The 19,456-nt window shown below is 31.7% G+C and overlaps 1 protein-coding gene across 1 annotated transcript; it reads right to left on the bottom strand.

The window, feature by feature from the left end:
* Window positions 1-3,370: 3,370 nt before the first annotated feature.
* On the bottom strand, window positions 3,371-8,481 carry LOC134694856 (uncharacterized). The gene is made up of 8 exons (XM_063555935.1): window positions 8,316-8,481; window positions 7,362-7,694; window positions 6,947-7,033; window positions 6,231-6,258; window positions 5,862-5,899; window positions 4,967-5,062; window positions 4,710-4,756; window positions 3,371-3,834 (listed from the first exon to the last, which is right to left on the bottom strand). Exons 1-8 carry the CDS (start codon window positions 8,422-8,424, stop codon window positions 3,607-3,609), a joined length of 966 nt encoding a protein of 321 aa, XP_063412005.1. The 5' UTR covers window positions 8,425-8,481; the 3' UTR covers window positions 3,371-3,606.
* Between the last annotated feature and the right edge of the window lie 10,975 nt (window positions 8,482-19,456).

Genomic DNA, 19,456 nt, shown 5'->3' with positions numbered 1-19,456 from the left:
ACTATATTATTATGTATTCAGTTTTGCAATTTTTCATGCACAGCACAATTCAATTGAACTGAAGTTTTCTTTGCCTTTATCGTATTTTGATTTTTTTTCAATTGTTTATACCCCAGTATTGCAAAAACTAAAAAGGAATATATATATCAAAATCATTAACACAATTTGATGCCTACTAAATACAGTTCAAACTCAAATAATGTCAATCATAGACAGGGGCCTGTAATTCCGTGGTTGTTGTTTGCTCGGGGGGGGGGGGGGGGGGGCACTTCAAACTTCTTTTGGTAAGGATGAGCAGCTGAGACATCAAGTACCCCACCCTTTTCATATATTTTGTTAATAAAAAATATATACCTTGTCATATATTAAGTAACAAAAAAAAACAGACCTGTAGATATATTTCAATATTTTCACCGCTCATAATCACGTTCTTGGTAAGAAGCAAAATACTCGCAATAATATCACCTTCTTTTCCAATAAATTCGTCACATCTTAAACACTTTTCTTATTGCCCATTTTACATCTTTCATTATGAAGATGTTTGAATTCCAAAAAACAATACATATAAAAAAACATTTGGTCAGATCATAGATGGTATTACATCTATTGTCAGATGAATGTAATATCACCCCAGAGTGTAACACATTCATTGATTTTAACATTTTTAAATATTGATTAAGAACTGATAAAAACTGTCATTGCCATTCATGTAAAGGATGCTGTCGCAATGGAATTTCTTTAAATCATTGTTAGCATGTTTATGTATACAAACCTTTGAATGATAATTAGATGCAAATGTCAAAATAGTTGGATTTATTGCATCTATCACTGGCATCAGTGGAAATACCACATCAGAATAAATAGAGTTTAATTGGTTTGACAAATAATTGATGCATTTACGACTGTGGTTTAACCGCATCAAGAATAAATACAGACATCTGATTAGTTTCAGATACTTATGATATAATCAAGCAAGTAATAATATCAACCTATTGATATATTTAATCTGAATTTCTCACCCTTTACATATATCAAAGAGCATGAAAAAGTTACCTATTCCAGCGGCTCATCCCTACCACTAATTATATATAGCAAGTGCCCCCCAGGTTGTTTGTTGCTGTATATCATATTGGCTTTTTTGTTTATGGTTTTGTACATTAATTATACCGTGAAATTGTTTTGTTTTAATAGTAACACTTTTGTGCTTATCAGGCCTTTTAGTGCTAAACTGTTCGGTATGGGTTGTATATTTTTTGTTGAAGACGATGATAAGGTATATGCCATTTGGTCTATGGTTGAGAGATATTTTATAATATCACATCGTCTTATCTTTTATAAGTATCTTCATAAAGGATACAATTTAACCGCTGAACTATCTTGTTCACGTTCTAAATATGAATAAAATATCTGCAGTTTAACATTAAGAAAACAGTAATGGCTTTATCAAAATATTATATGATCAGAAGCTTAACGTGTGGAGAGAAAATCCCGGAAAATTTAATTGAACACGTTCTGAATAGGGAATGTGTAAATAGCAAAACCAGAAACTAAGAAACCAGAAATCAGAAACAAGAAACAAGAAATAAGAAATTAAAAATTATCTAATATTGAATATGTTTCTAATAACTAATTATAATTGACCTGATATAAATACACATGTATAACTGATAAGAACTCTGATCTTAATGCACCTGCTGTAGCTGAAAACCTTATCAATTGTAATAAAACTTAATTATATACAAAAAAGTGTCAGTTCAGTGTTGGATTTTTAATTGTGTTGAAAGGTTGACATTGTTTATAGATGTTTTAATCTTGTGTTTACTTTATAGTAAAGGGTTGCTGATGTAAAACAATTATAAAGTGTCAGTTCAGTGTTAGACAACAAACATAACTTGGTACAGATTTTTATTTGTGTTGAAAGGTTGACATTTTTTATAGATCTTTTAAAAGTGTGTTTACTATAGTAAAGGGTTGCTGATGTAAAACAATTATAAAGTTTAAGAAATATCACCTCTGAATTTGATTTATGATTTCCTTTCTTTCCTTTTTTCATTGTTTATTCTTTTTTTACTCATTTTTACATAGAAACTATGAACAGTGTAACTGATTTTTTTTTCCAATTTCACTTGTGGTATTCTGATCACTATTTATCTAAATGATTAAATAACATGACACAATTTGTACTCAAAATGCCACTTGAAAGATATGTTTACAGCCAGAATATAAAACAATATTAAAACATCTATAATCAATGTCATCCTTTCAATGTAACAAGTTAAGTATGCAGTCCAACACTGAACTGACACTTTTTTGTATATAAGTTTTGTTTCATCTGATAAGGTTTTCAGCTACAGCAGATGCATAAAGAACAGTCCTTATCAGTTTAATATAAATGTGTAATTATATTATGTCAATTATATTTTAGTTATTAAAAAAATAATATTCAACATTACATATTTTTTATATTTTTTGTTTCTTGTTTCTGGTTTCTGGTTTCTGATTTCTGGTTTCTTGGTTTCTGGTTTTGCTATTTACACATTCCCTTCTGAATATGAATGAAATATCTGCAGTTCAATATCATTATATGATCAGAAGCTGAACGTGTGGAAAGAAAATCCTGGTAAATTTAATTGAAGGTCAAAACAGCATTGGTTGAAACTTTTCTTGAATACACTAGTATGATATCTAACATTAATAATATTCAACATTAGGTCAATGTAAAAACAAATAATCAAACGCTTTTCTATGAGGCGTAGAAACTGGATAATGGCAAGGTTTATAACGTTGATATTTGATTTTACATTGACCAATTAATATTGATTGTTTTTAACTGCAGATGAAAGGTTACATTTATAGTTATGAAAATCTAAAAACAAATATAGAGCATATTTCCTATCCTTGAATGAACTAAAAAAAACATCTGGCCGCTCGGCGGAAACAGACAAACCGAAGAGAGTTTAGAAGATTGATCTCAAGGTAAAAAAAGGGGACAACTTTGACCAGCCGTGGCCCCCACAGTACCCATTCTAGTTTAAACTCAGGTATGGATACCAGAGAAGTGTGTGGGAGGATGACAACCACCAATGTAATGTACTGAAACATTCAACGCCTCGAGTCAGAATTAAACTCGGGACTTTCATCACTGTAGCCATCGGTCTTGACCAATAGACCAATAATAATATATAATGGTTTATAATATTGAGAGAACTTTTATCAAAACGTTAAAATCAGCGGGTCAGACGTAACACACTTCCCATTTGACACTGATTCTTCACTTTTTTAGAACTAAATTAAAAGTAAATATATTTATTACATTGCATAACCTTTTATTTTAATCAGACCATTACATGTTTCTGTATTGACCCTCAAATTTGTATAAATATATCAATAAATAAATCGAAAATGAATTAAAACAGTTTTAAGCACCTTCAGCTGTTCTTGAATTGAGTTTTAACTGTTTTTATCAGAATTTTTTTCTCCACAACGAAAAGTCAAAAGTACAATGTAAATTTCTTGATATTGAATACATAATAAAGTTTCAAAAGTATTTTTAAACACCGTGTAACAATAAATGAGATACATTTCATTTAACAAATCGAGGCAAATTTAATGTTCTTTTCTTTTGTCAACAAAATTCTTGAGACCCTCCATTTCAACAAAGTCTTCTTCTTCTTCATCACTACTCGTTACATCACGAGAACTGACGAGACTCGAGGCTCCTGCAGAAACAGTAACATCGGCGTATACAGTTCTGTTTTCAATGCCTATGATCTGCAAGTTAGCTTGCGTCGTAGATGGCGGGAAAATAACATCTGCATAATTTAACTGTCCTGTCTAAAACACAAATGACACATTTTGACTATACAATAAGAAGATGCATATGGCATGGTTGAAAATTTGGCAACCATCCACCACCATGACATAAAACGTGTACGACAATTTAGTTATTTCAGCATCTTTTGGGTAATGGGAAAATTTGTTATGTTTCATAAAAATGCAGAAGAACAACAAGTAGAGTTCATTCAGAGACTTTCAGTCTTTCACAAATGACAGGTGTGTCACTTCAATATTTTAAGCTGCAAGTCGTCCCGAGTCTTCATTATCATTTCTTCGATCACTTTTATATGAGTAAAATCACATTTGTTGACTCAATAATTCCGATTTTCTTAATTTGTTATAATTCAAATTTGGTTTCCGATATATTTGGTTCCGAGTGCTACATGTGTGATCATCTTGGTTTAAGGTTTTCTCCAATTTGATTTTGATCATGTGCATACATGAAGCAAATATATTCCATTAATTTTCAATAAAATGTTTTGTAATTGCTTTTTTCTGTAAAATGGAATTAACAAGTGAAACTGCGCGCTACTGCTCACTGATGACACCCCCGCCGGAAGTGGATAATATTAATAGTGTAAAAATATGCAAGTGTTCGGTAAACAGGAAGTTGTCGAGTGATGAATCTGAAAACGCATCACACGGTATAGCTGACTTATATAAATCCTGAAACCAAATTTCAGAAATCCTTCTATTGTAGTTCCTGAGAAAAATGCGACGAAAAATATTCATGGGACGGACGGACTGACGGACTGACGGACTGACGGAAGGACAGACAGAGGTAAAACAGTATACCCCCCTTTTTTTTAAAGCGGGGGTATAATTATTATAATCATAACAATGACACATACTTATATTAGAATTGGTCTTACCGCTGGAGCCGTCGTCTGTTCTTGAACATATGAGCCGCGGTTATATTCTGAAAAGATTTTTTTTAAAGTAATTGCACAACTGAACAATCTTACATTCATTTCCAATATGTTTGTAAGCAATTGGACAACAAATATTTCTGTTATCAAATAGAAAAATTTAATTACCAGAAAAGTAACCAAATAAAAATATGTTATCGTCAGAATTTTTATGAATATGAAAAATTGCTTATATTTCCCAATGTACATAATTGCCTTACCGATGACTTCTGCACTTGTTTGAACAGGTGTGAGTGGAAAAGTTACCGACTGAGTTGCAGTTTGATACACAATATTTTCAATAGGCACTAGTTGTCCTAGGATAAGAATGAAAAATTATTTATCTTAGTTACTCATGTTACTGTACAGACCTAGTGAACGTTGAAATACAAGACAAGAATATTATAAAAAAAAAAAAAACAAGCAAAAGATTGAAAAACTAGAAAAAAGATTAAAAAAAAAGAGGCGTATAATTAGCCCCTTTGAATTCTTCTTTGGCTAAGTAGCATCAGAAACAGATATTTTGCTTTAATATCGTTTTATTTGTACCCTCTGGCTTTTATTTTACGCATTTGTGCAATGATAAAAAGAATCATACGTATACCAGAAATGCAGAGATAAATAACAAATACCGATTGTTAACATTATCATCGCGGAGTTCACCATTTAGTACGTGCATAGACAAATTCTTAGTTGTGTGCGAAACTGTCTCTTTTATAATATGAATAAACTCATCAAAGATACCAGGATTGAAATTTTATGTTTTAATAATATATGATTGTTTCAAAGGTGTACCCGATTGACGAATGTGATAGAATATGTCAGTTATTCTTCGCGGTTCTATGGTACATCTTCGGATTCACATGACATAATTTTTACGAGCCCAATCACTGTCAGGAATTTGTGTTTCTTGAATATTCTTGCTTGTATTTGGTATAGAAAACAGTGTAACAGAACACTTAAAGACTATGATGAGACTAACTTGTCATAGAAACAAATCAAAAAGTTAATGAATTTTAAAAGACTTCATCTAGAATTATTTAGAGCTATATTGGTGTCCTTTTGTTTTAAAAATTAAATGGATTTTTTTTTATTCTCTAAATGACAAAAGTTTACCTTCTATCGACTCTGACTCTGACATATCCTCCGATATTCTGAAAAAAGTATAAATTGATACCATCATGATGAAGTGTACACTAACTACGTTATTTTTAAAAGAACACTTTGAAAAAATGAAAAAAATGTTAAACGGAGCAATAGAAATTAGAAATAATATGGAAGTTAAAATCAATACGAAAAAAATTTATGTAAGATATATATTATGATCTGATATATCCCTGATAAGTTTTTTGATAAAGCGCCAAGGTGACGTGTAACAGATCTGTGTTCCAAAGAAAAGGTGCAATTAAATGCTATATATTGATAAAAAATTAGTATCAGAAATTGATTTCAAAATTCATGGTTATAAGCTCATTATCACTTTACCTTCTATTTTTTTTTCTTCTCAGGAAAACTGTAATAAGAAAGTGTATTTTAAATCTGAACAAACTAAACCTATATTTGTTGATCGTTTTTAACAATAGTACTGAAAACTTAAATCACAAAATACTGAACTCCGAGGAATATTCCAAACCGAAAGTCCCTAATCAAATGGCAAAATCAAATGATAAAACACATCAAACGAATGGACAACAACTGTCATATTCCTGACTTGGAACAGGCATTTTCAAATATAGAATATGGTGGATTGAACCGGGTTTTATAGCGCTAAACCTCTCATTTGTATGACATTTGCATATTATAGTACTGATAATGATTATGATGATATTGAGTTTGGCGTTGACAGTGGCGTTTAACATCAATAAGTCAACTAATCGAAATAAATATATATATATCAGTAGGTGTGTAATTGCAAATTGAGAATTAAGGCTTTAAAATAGACTATGACGAAACATTTACAGTTGGGCAGGCAATATTGTTTTTTTATTCTAATGCTAATTAAATATCGTCCTTAACATGCTGTAATATTTGCTACTGGACATTCACCGACCACAAAATCAGTCAAGCCTAATCGGATGATCTCCTTTTGGTGCACAGCAGTAGTATCGGCTCTGTGATAGCAGTTGAAAATAAGACTTTTTGATGTTGTTCGTCCTACGCGCTATATATATTAACAACGCTATTTTGCACAAGAATGTTACCTGCTCCTCCTAGAATTAGGACACACATTACCACAAATATCGGCAAGATAAGTATTGCAACTTTTGTTACACCAGTTTTCGTCTCTTCTAAAGATATAAAATAAATAATGTAACAATACTCTATAAAATAGTTACTGTAAGACACTTATTCAATAATATGTAGACTTAAACAATAAGGTTAATACTATTTGTACTGTTTTTTTCCGAAATTTTTAGGTTTATCTTTCCATTCGCAATGACACAAAAACTCAAAAGTTAGATTTTGATATAGTTCTGTTATACGTTGTTAATATACATGTAAGATAAATGTATTCGGTAATGCAACAATTTTCATGTACAGAGGAACTATGCACGGCTTTAAATGAAATATTGAAACAAATTAATACTTTTTTTTAATGAAGCACATGAAGCTTACCTATATCGCCCGGGACAGGTGTTATATATTCTACAAAACTACTGTTGGTGTATCCATTACACAGTGTTACAGTATAGTCCTGACGTCTACACTTATTAGATATGTTGAAGCTCAAAACAATTTTCAGGGTTTTTACAGTTATTTCAGTTCCGTGGAATACCATAGTACTGTTAATAGGTGTCGTCTGCATGGAAGCTGCTATTTCCTTATTTTCACTTTTAACATTATAAGATTCTATCTCAGAGGTACTGTATACAATAAATGTTAAATTGTATAGTTTCCCTGGATGACCATACGGCTTATGTTCAATGTTTTTCAAAAAGATGGGCGGTCCTTTGAAAAAAAAAGTCATATATTTTAACATTTGGATTATTACAGGAACAAAATAAAACAGGAAACAATACATCTACAGATCTTTACCAATCTCGAGTCAAACTAAATCATTTTAATTCAACAGTTCCTGCTTTCGAACCAAACCCTTAGCACCCATAACCAAAAACAAAGACAGGCCAGGTGTTTTTGCGCTTGAATTGATTGGGAATTTTATAGTTTATGATACAGTATGTATTTTGCTTATTTTGGAAGGTCGTACGGTGATTAATAGTTGCTTATATCTACTCAAGTTTGTCTCTGATGAATGCAGTCTCTTTGCGATCCTTGAACAAGTCATAAACATTTTTTGGACAGGGGCAACGGTTGCATTGGGTGTCTCATTTTGCTAGCGCTGCATGCAAGATTTTATTTTATTTCTATATATCAATTGACAGTTAGTTTAGGCATGACTTGTCTGTTTGATACATAAACGAGCATTATAATGCAAATTCAGCATTTATTATTATAGCTATAAAAGTGTGTTTGTGTCTTTTTGTAAGTGCAACATATATCCATTTTGTTTGAATCTATAAAGAATCAGATATAATAGACATCTCGATGGTCATTGCAAACAAATATTACCATTTGTCATCACGAAGATCTTCCCGGTCTGCAAACTATTTCCGAAACTATCCACAACACTATTTGACGCCGTACATAAATAGATACCGTTGTCCTGATACCTTTCCATCTTATTTGCAATTGGCGGCAAAGTTACTTTGCCGTCAGTTGAAGGATTTAAGTATCTAATGTGTTCACAAAAGTACGAAAGGTGCTGCCATCGACCATACGAATACCTTACAGGTACCCCGTATGCAAGACACTGTAGGGTTCGTGACACATCAGTTTCAGTAAAATTTATGTGTTGATCAGGAATGGTTGGAGGATCTGAAAGAATGAAGTTACAAACAAACTCGTCAAAACAAGATTTACTTAATAAAAAGAATTAAAAGTAAATAAATAAGAAAAAAAAAATCAAGTACGGTTTGGTGTATTTCTATAGCAAAAATTACTTATTTTTTTCTTCAATTCTAATGTTACGTTGTGTTGCGTTATTAGTTATCAAAAGTACCAGGATTATAATTTAGTACGCCAGACGAGCGTTTCGTCTACATAAGACTCATCAGTGACGGTCATATCAAAATAGTTATAAAGCACACTTTTAAATTTATTTATATAGAAGCTCCCCGGTGATGCTCTATGATACTACAATACCTTTCATAAGTAATCAGTATCCTGGATTTCAATTGGTTGGTTCCTAGTTTGTGTTTTTGTAATTTTTTTTAAAGAATAAATATTGGTAAAATCTCCCCACCGCCGCAGACCCCTTTTAACCTTTTGATTTTTGCCTTTGCCAAAACTTATATACCTTTTTTTACCTTTCATTTTGGTAATGAAGGGAATATAGAATTACATTAATTTTTAAACTTTTAACCAATTAACTTTGGTGTGAGTGTCAGATTGTTGTATTTTAGAAGGTTGCACGTTATTTTGGGGAAATATCAGCTTTGTCAAGAAAAATCCTTTCCATTGCGGCTGGAGAATTTGAACCTTCACTAGACAATTTTTTCTCTGACAAAATATCTCTTGAACATGATGTTTCTCTTCAAAATTGAACAAATAAAACTGACATAACTAACAATGTCGACAACAGAAATATAAAACTTACATAAAACTGTAATAATTACTTCATCGTTTACAGTTCCAACCTCGTTTTCGGCAAAACATTTGTAACTACCGCTATCCTCACGACTGGTACTTGTTATTTCATGACATATGACGCCTGTCTCATCCTTTACAGACAGAACTCTACCTTCCATCACCCACCATATATCTATTGTTGGCGGTCGACTATCGGAGCTGCAGCAGAGTGTTACAGATTGTCCCTCAAAAACACTTTTCGATGTATAGTGCATAGACAAATACGGTTTATCTACAAACATATATTTCCTATGATTTGTATTGACGAATCGATCTATCTCATATAAAACATGTAATTTCAAAAGATTTTTGTGTCCATGCTTTGGTAATTCAAATTTTATCGAACAAAGTCATTAGATTTGTCATTTCAGGGCCTTTTATAGCTGACTCTGTGGAATGAGTTTTCTCATTGTTGAAGGCCGTATGATAACCATTACTTGTTAACAATGTCTACATGTATCTTATTTGGTCTCCGGTGGAAATATGTCACTATTGCAGTTATACCAAATCTTATAATTTTTATATACAAGAAAAAACATAAAAATAATTTCAATATATGTCATGTGGGGGATTATAGGAGTAACTAGAATTCATCGCAATATTGGTTAATAAATACTTATTTGAATTTTAAGCTAGAAGTATCGGCCATTTTTACTTCTTTATACTGCAAATAATATTAAGGTTAACTTACATCGTATATCAAGCGTAGCAGTGTTTTTCGTTCTTATATGACCAGCGGAAGTATACGTTTCACAAGACCAAATTGAGCTGTGGTCTTCTTTTCTTGGAATAAGGGAATACACAAGAGCACCAAACCTATCCTCTTTAACGAATCTTCCATTTCTTTTCAGAATTGTATTGATGACACTGAATGGACACTGCAGATGTAGAGGTGTATCTTCTTCTCCGTATATAACGGAAGTAGTTTCATTAATAATGCTAACACGGTGTGTTGAACTAAGATGCACACATGCTATAAATTAAAGAAAATTGAATTAAACGACAAATGAAATAGAAGAAACATAAATAAAAGTTAGCTCATGTACTCATGGTCTCATATATATCATTATTGGAAAAGGTATTCGGGAGCTACCATTTGACTTTTAGGGAGAGAGGGCTTTGACGAAATTTGAAAACGATAGACAGGGCAGGAGTTTTGAGTAAAACAAAAAGCAGGTGAGAAAAGAGTAGGATGAGACACTTGTAAAACAAAAACAAAAACAGGATGACCCTTCAGGTAATACAGTTAGAATAAACTTTTAAAAACTTTAAAGTCGAAGAATCGACGGAAACTAGAGGAAGAAAATACCTATTGCAAATAAATATAAATACCTGTTTCATACAAAATTATAATGATAACCCGACAACAAAGTCGTATACATGGCTTCATCCTTACAATATGAGATCAAACGATGTTTACAGCTTCTAAAATGATGGTGAAAACGCCGACACGATCATTTTTGCTTATTTGACTATTCCTTTCATTTAAACCTGCATCAAGACTAAAGGCACAACAAAATAATATATTGTTCTGTAAATAGGAAACACATGTTATCATTTATTTTTTATAAATGGTCGGAAAAAATAAAAAGCAATTGAACTTTCACCATTCAGTGTCAAGCACGTTAAGTAGATTAATTAAGCTAGATTGTTAATTGAAAAGTAATTTATTATACTTCCTGTTTTTATACATTTGTTATTCATTTGATTGTCAATGTAACATCTCTTTCCTCACGAGACTATATGACACAGACATTTACAACTATTGGTCAACAAACGGCCTTCATCAATGAGCAAATATCATACTGCATATAGCTTTAAAAGCTCCCATATGTCAAATGTAAAACAATTCAAACGAGAACACTGATTAATGTACCAAATAATAATAATAATAAACATGTTATTCGGTGTGAGCCAAGGCTCCGTGTTGAAGGCCGTATATTGACCTAAAATGGTTTACTTTTTTAAATTGTTATTTGGATGGAGAGTTGTCTCATTGGCACTCATACCACATCTTCTTATATCTATATACAGCAACAAACGACAACTGAATTACAAGATTCTGACAGAGGCGGATTAAGAGGGGGGATCAGGGGGTTGCTTATTTAGGGAATCACTGAAGCGACTGGAACGGGCTTGTCTTAGGTCAGTCAGTGGGCCCCACCAAAAATTCTGGATACGCCACTGTTCTGAATTGAAATAGGCATGCACATACATAATTTGGTAAGTTAACCTAGTTTAAATACATTCTAATCCTCCCTCTCAACTGGAACCGCTGAGTGGTGTAACAGTACTAGTACAACATAAAAACAAACTAAAAAAAAACAGTTGAAAGGGGTTTTATTTTTTAATTAAAGACGGCTCTTTAAATGCAAAAACAAATCACAGAGAAAGGTAACCCTCGAGAGGTAAATGTTAAAGTTAGTGAGTCTGAAATAACTCATATTCCGCTCTCGTCGTGGTTTGATTGTTGATTTTCTTTTGTGTTGGTATTTCGTTAATATTTGCCTTTATCCCGTTTTTCCTTATACTAATATAAACAAAAGGCAAACTATTATTCAATATTACCATTGTAATTTGTCGTTCAGGGAACTGTCTCAGTTGGTCGTCTGTAAAATTCAAGGTCTCTAATACCTATCATGAAATATTTGCCACTGCACATAAAGCAAACGTCATCTAATCAATCAATGTTGCATACCTGTGTGGGAACAAAACAGTTTTAAAACCACTTTTTTTGCCGTTAAAGAGTAAATCCTATTTATTTGAATTTTGCAAGGGCTCATCGGGCAAAATTTGCACTAAAATCAAGGGGACAATTAATCAAATCGGTGTTATAATATGAGGACGAAAAGAAAAAGTATGACGCATAAATCATAAGCAAATAGATATTTTTAGAAGAAAATAAAAAAAAGAAGAAAAAACTTAGTGTTGTTTTAATTTTGTGAGGGATAGATAAATACCCTGACACGCTCGGCCTTTGTTTTGTTTTTATATTTTACTGCTTTGTACCATCTAATGAGTTCAGTCGTTTTCAATTGATATGTATAGTTTGTTTTTATGTTATGGTGTTACACTGGCGGGTTGGCGCCTTTAAACATGTTTAACCCGGCTTCATTATATATGTGGCTGTGTCGTTTCATCATTGTTCTAGGATAGAGGAGGATTTGACGCCTTTGGGCCTTTCATAATTGTCTATGCGGCATGGGCTTTGCACATTGTTGAAGGCCGTACGGAGATTTATAGTTGTTAATTCTTAGTTTCTTGTGAAGAGTTGACTCATAGACAATCATACCAAATTTTCTTTTTATAAGCAATGAATTATAAGGTCCTTATTAAGGACATACACATTCAGAAAGTCGCTGAGTCAAACATGTTGTTAAACCCTAATTTCTCCCCCTAATTTTAAGTGGATATAATAGTATAAGTAAACATATAAACAAACTATAAATTTAAATCAGTTGACACAGGCTTTACTTATCTTATATATCTTACTTCTTACGGTCAGATAAAAATTAAAGGCATGATTGTTTATCGAAAATAATTGATTAATTGTTATACGTATGCTTTGCGCTCAGTGGCAAGCGTTTCATGCATTATTGAGACGAGACCAAGTTAACAATACATTCAACAGATACATGTAGGTCGAAATAAGGGTCCTCCATGGTGAAGGTCGGTAACTTTGGACTGCCTCTGGAAAAAGAGGGTATATGTGCCGGTAGCGAGAGAAATTTTCCTTTGCAACAAGCCACTTACGGGTGCATGCGTCAAAAAGAAGTACAAGAGTTCTTGACGTGCAGAGAGTATGACACTATTCCGAAATTTTCACACTGACTGCCTAAGAGGGGGCCCACTCCAGTCACGCTTCACTGATTGCCTATATAAGCACCCACATTTTTCCTCAAAAAGGGGTGGCCCGGGACCCCTGGCGGTTCCCCCCTAAATCCGACTCAGCTATTTCAACGAGAAATCAGATTTAATGTTCTCAAAATGAACGAACATGGCTGAGAATTTATACATCCCGCTTAGCCAAACAAATCTACTTTCGTAAGAGTTTTATACTGCGGTCGGATAACGTAAAGACCAAAAATTACCATATTGATATTTCACAGTGTTTTCTGCAATTTTAGATTGGAAAAAAATCAAATACATGTATCAACTTTCCTTATATCTAACAAAGTCTACTATTTTCATCTAATGACAGGTTTGCTGTTAACACTATGAAACGAGAGATAACTCTTGATATTTTTAAGGTAAGAGCCCAAAGTCCTTGTATTTGATAAATATTTTACGAGCTTCAGCAACAATGTATCTACCGTGACCCTTCATTGATACATGTATGAGGGTGTGGGCAGGTTTACCGAATAGAGAAAATGGGCGTAAATAATCATGAATAGAGAAAATGGTAAAAAATAAATAAATATATATGCAATAGAGAAAAATGGTTAAAAAAATATATAGAATAGAAATAATTCGATACTACAATATAGAGAATAACTGCAAAAAATAAAGAAATAAGTTAAATATACTGATTAAAGAAGAAACAACAATGCCCAGAATACAGTTATGAAGTCAATTTTAAACCATAATTAAAAAGCCGTTACTTTTAAATGATAATGAGCAACAACATTTACTTAATAAGATATTAGGAATCTCCCCTCTCAGACCCATGTATACAATGCAAATTACTGCTACATGTAAGAGCGTATGTGTTGAAAGCTATATATATAATGGTTGGTTATTTTTTCGAGATTCAAAGATTCAAGGTTTTATTAACCCAAGACTCCTTTAATATTATTTGCAAGAGTAAATGCACGTGACGTGTGTTTTATGATGTATTAGCTATGTTAATTTATTAGATAGATAGATAGTTTATTCTCATAAAACCATGCAAGTACAAAGGTTACAGAGAAGTTGAAAAATAATATACATATAAAACAAATTATGCATTTAAAATGCATAAAATTCAAAAATTTCGGATGAGATAACATATTAAAGAATATATATATAGATTTTGATAGTCAAGTGTAATAGTTAAAATTGTATAAAGAAATACTTCCTATAAGTATAGGTATGGTATATAAAATTGTATAAAGAAATACTTCCTATAAATATAGGTATGGTATATAAATTATGGTTGTTAAGAAGGAGTGAGCTTACTATTAATACATCTTATAAAATTGCAGAGATTTCTAAGTGTCTTTGGTTTTTTTGAATTAAACAGTTTGTTTAATGCAATAGTGTTATGTCTTGGTATTAGTTCATTTGGGATGAATCTTCTTCTTTCATCTTGTAAAGCCGGGCAAACAAAAATATAGTGGTATTCGTCTCCGATATCACTTTTCGTACATATTGAACATTTTCTATCGCTTTGGTCAATGTTATACCATCTCCCCTTTTCTATTGGCAGTGAATGATTCGATGTTCGGAATTTACAAAGTGTATATATATCTCGGTCATTTATGATGTTGAAATAATTCTCAAATTCAAAATGTTCCTTAAAGAGCCTATACGTAATGCATTTTGATGTGCTCTGGATAGCTGAATTCCAACTTTGTTTAAACTGGTCAATTAATCTTAGTTTGATACTTTTTGGTAACCATTTGGTGAGGTCTGTATTTTGCACATAAAATAAATTTGAAAATCCGGCATTGTCCAATATATTTTTAATGTTCTTTATCCATAAAATATCATCATTGTGTGTGTGATATCGGGAATATACAAACTTGTATAAGATTGATGATAACTTATTTTCATCTATAAGCAGCCTGCACCAATATGTTATCATTCGACATTTAATGCTTATTTCCAATGGGTATCGTCCAGTTTCACCGTACACAATCATGCTTGGGGTAGATCTCTTGAGGTGTAGTAAATGCTTTAAAAATTTAAGATGAACTTGTTCAATAATGTCATTTTTTCCAAATCCCCATACTTCACATCCGTATAGAAGAATTGGTTTCACCAGTTTGTCAAATAACTCTAATTGGCATTCAATTGATAAATTACACTGCCTTCCTTTTTTAATAACGTTGTACATAGCTTTTGTTGCTTTTTCTGATAGTATTTTCTTTGCTGGAAGGATCCGGATATTAATATTATTAATCAAGCATATTGCTTGATGAGGGACGAAAAGATAAATAAATTCCTGACTTGGTACAGGCACATTATTAAATTATGTTTTCAATGACTATTCGTATGCATAATAAATTACATAATACAACGGTCCGATAAATAACATATACTTCCAAATTAAATGTTTATTTGTCAATTACTTTTACTTTTTACAATTTAAAACAGTGAAACATTAATTTTGATGATAATTTTTTTAATTTTATTTGTAATATTTTGTTAATTCGATAATAATTTAAGGAATACTAGTATAGAAACTATACAAAGGGAGGTAATGTAAAATATTCGTTAAAATAAACTTTTAGATGTTATTTTATTCAATCAAATGTTCAGCTTTAAATAGACAAATTTACACAATATAAAAATCAGTGAATCTCCCTTTAAAATGAAATTAAATATCCTCCTTTTTGTACAAAAGCCGGGTAGTTTCATACCACTCAACGAAACATTATATTCATTTAAAAAGGCTGTCAGTTATAAAAGTTATATAACAATTCTGTGTAAAAAGATATATAAAAAGTAATTAATAATCCTGATAAACGAGATCATGGAGATACATTATAGGGAAAACGGTAGTGTTACATTTTCCCGGCATTAGGTTGGCCTTTTGTGTACCCAAAGACAGGTGAAGGAAGTCAACTTAGGAGCGCTGTGATTAGATGTAAGGGTACAATATATTTTTTATTTATCTGTGAATAACTGCAGTGTGTAAATTAACAATATAAATTTTAAAACCTTTTGAAATATTTTCTTGAGAATTATTCGAAAAGGCTTCCAAAATTTCATAAATTTGGTGCAAAATGACGGTGGGCATGGATATAACTAAACAAGCTCCGTTGGAAAATTGGTCATGATACTATTTGGCTTCAATTTTAAGAATACAGTAGTAAAGTACTAACACCACACATAACTGTTTTGTCCAGGTTTTTATTTTAAAAACTGGTATAAAATTTAGAAAATGTTAGCATTGTCGCCTATGGCAGAATTACAAATAGTACCGTTTTCCCTATAATCGGTGCTCCTGGCTTGACAACATTACGGGCCATGTTTGTTTGTGTTAGCTGTTTCTATTACTGACACTATGATATATATAAATACTACATGTACATGCATCCATGATAAACCCATGGCGCTGTTTCAATATGCAGCTAAAATTTATAAATTTTCTGGATGAAAATTCACTTTTGGGTATTGGTTTACGAATACATTTATTTTTCTACTGTTTAAATGTAAGTCTGCCTATTTTTTAAATGCAATGCGTGTTTTTATTTTTCTTATGTCTAAATGTAAGTCTGAGCAAGTCTGCCTCTTTTTAAAATACAATGCGTATTTTTATTCTTTTTATGTCTAAATGTTAGTCTGTCTCTTCTTAAAATACAATTCGTGTTTTTATTTTTCTTATGTCTAAATGTAAGTCTGTCTCTTTTTAAAATACAATGTGTGTTTTTATTTTTCTTATGTCTAAATGTAAGTCTGCCTCTTTTTACAATGCGTGTTTTTATTTTTCTTATGTCTAAATGTAAGTCTGTTTCTTTTTAGAATACAATGCGAGTTTTTATTTTTCTTATGTCTAAATGTAAGTCTGTCACTTTTAAAATACAATGCGTGTTTTTCTTTTTCTTATGTTAAATGTAAGTCTGCCTCTTTTTAAAATACAATGCGTGTTTTTGTTTTTCTTATGTCTAAATGTAAGTCTGATCAAGTCTGCCTCTTTTTAAAATACAATGCGTGTTTTTATTTTTCTTATGTCAATATGTAAGTCTGATCAAGTCTGCCTCTTTTTAAAATACAATGCGTGTTTTTATTTTTCTTCTGTCTAAATGTAAGTCTGATCAAGTCTGCCTCTTTTTAAAATACAATGCGTGTTTTTTGAAAATAATAATGATTTCTGATGAGCTTCTAATGATAACAATATGATATCAACGTGTATACATGTAGATGAAGTGCAAGCTCGGAGTGCGAGTTATATGTGTGTCATCACTCGTCAATGAAGTTACACGTGTATTTCTTTCAAGAAAAGTATGCCAAAGTCCAGCAGGTTTAGTTTATAACATATAAATCGCTTGAAACAATATGAAAACTTAAAGTCAATACAATTCTCAGACCTTGACTATTTTTACTTTTTTTGTTGAGACCCCTTCCTCAGCATAAACAACTTAATGAGCCTTTGAGCACTTTATGATAATTTGAACTACTATATGTATTACATGTATATATATATCTGCAAGGGCGATTCCAGGATTTTAAGGTTAGAAAGGGAGCGCATAATTACGTTTTAAGCGAGCGGAGCGAGTCGATTATTTTTGGTGGTAATGTTATCGAAATATTCTTTATTAAGTTGAGAACAACACATGCTTTGCAAATTTTACAGGGAGGGGCGCCCGCCTGCAACGTCCCTGATATATGTATATATGTAGCATGTCGTTTTCTGTGCCTTGGTTTTAATATCAGTTTTTCGAAAAATAAAATTTGAATTGTTTATGACTTAGTAATACGTATTTGCATAATAACGCATAATTTTTATAAGGACTTGTATTAAAATAAAAATTGCACCTTGTGTTTTTTGTTGTTGTTGTTGCAATAATTTCATTAGAAGGTACAAATGTAGGATAATGTATTGATATAATATATGCCTTCGAGGATGGGGGTCAATAAAGTAGGCAGACCGTACGCGTTCAGTCCGACCGTATGTGTATTCGGAAAAGTACGCATACGTTCCAGATCTTACGCAAACGGTCAAATACTCAATAAGATACATGTTAGTGTGTTTATTCATGTTTTTTAATTGATATTTTATCGTGTGTTTTTCTATGTCTATGTTGTGATTGTATGCTATTGTTTCAGAAAAAGGGAGAAGGTTTGGTACCATTGAAACGTTTAATCCCGCTGCAAATGTTTGCACCTGTCCTTATTCAGGAATCTGATGTACAGTAGTTGTTGTTTGTTTATGTAATTTATACGTGTTTCTCGTTTTTTGTTTTTTATATAGATTGGACCGTTGGTTTTCCCGTTTGAATGGTTTTACACTAGTAATTTTGGGGTCCTTTAAAGCTTGTTGTTCGGTGTGATGCAAGGCTCCGTGTTGAAGGCCGTACATTGACCTATAATGGTTTACTTTTATAAATTGTTATTTGGATGGAGAGTTGTCTTATTGGCACTCACACCACATCATCCTATAATATCTATTGAACATAGATATACTAATATACTGTACATGTATGTATAATGGAAGATTGATCGATTATATATTTTTTCTCTGTAACTATGACAGTTAGTTTTGTGAGAATTTCATATGTTACAAGTGAAATTCTTCCTTATTATACTTCTTTTAAATAATAGATCATTTATATACCGGTTGAAATTATCAGTGAAGGAGTTTCTATGATGTGTACTCTATGTGTTCATTTGCACATTTGAAATTATTATATAACTCTATAATTCTGAACAGAAAATATCTTCAATCAATTAGTGTGCCAATTCTTTGTATATTGTTTTTAGATATATTAAAAGAAATTTAAATGTGCCAAAATATTAAGTGCCAGTCTGCCTAAGAATCAGGCAGTGGTGAAAACATGACAAAAAAAATCCCACCCTATTTGACATTGATTTCAGTTCATAATATGTAGTTATGCACAAAAATAACATTCATTTCCATTTTCTGTTCTGGTAATAGAAGATACAATTTGGTTGAAATGCACTAGAAATTAACGAATAAGGGGAGATAACTCTGTAATTTGCTATCATTCTAACCAATTTTCTAACCAAGATATTTGATATTACCAGACACACACAAATGAAAGACTAATACTTTTTAACTCAGGATGATGGTTAGTATTGAATAGCATGATTAGCTCGGTGGGTTTTTTCTAATCATGTTTTAATTTTTACCTAAA

Source organism: Mytilus trossulus, chromosome 13, assembly GCF_036588685.1.
Source record: "Mytilus trossulus isolate FHL-02 chromosome 13, PNRI_Mtr1.1.1.hap1, whole genome shotgun sequence".
In the NCBI taxonomy this organism is placed as follows: domain Eukaryota; kingdom Metazoa; phylum Mollusca; class Bivalvia; order Mytilida; family Mytilidae; genus Mytilus; species Mytilus trossulus.
This window is presented reverse-complemented; position numbering and strand designations above follow the sequence as displayed.

Bases quoted from the DNA above. Each gene is read 5' to 3' on its own strand.
- LOC134694856 (XM_063555935.1), bottom strand. From the start codon at position 8,424: ATGGAAAGGTATCAGGACAACGGTATCTATTTATGTACGGCGTCAAAT. The intron at 7,695-8,315 runs GTAATATTTGTT...TTTTTTTCAAAG, and splicing joins GATCTTCGTGATGACAAATG to GACCGCCCATCTTTTTGAAA. The intron at 7,034-7,361 runs GTAAGCTTCATG...TTATATCTTTAG, and splicing joins ACCTGTCCCGGGCGATATAG to AAGAGACGAAAACTGGTGTA.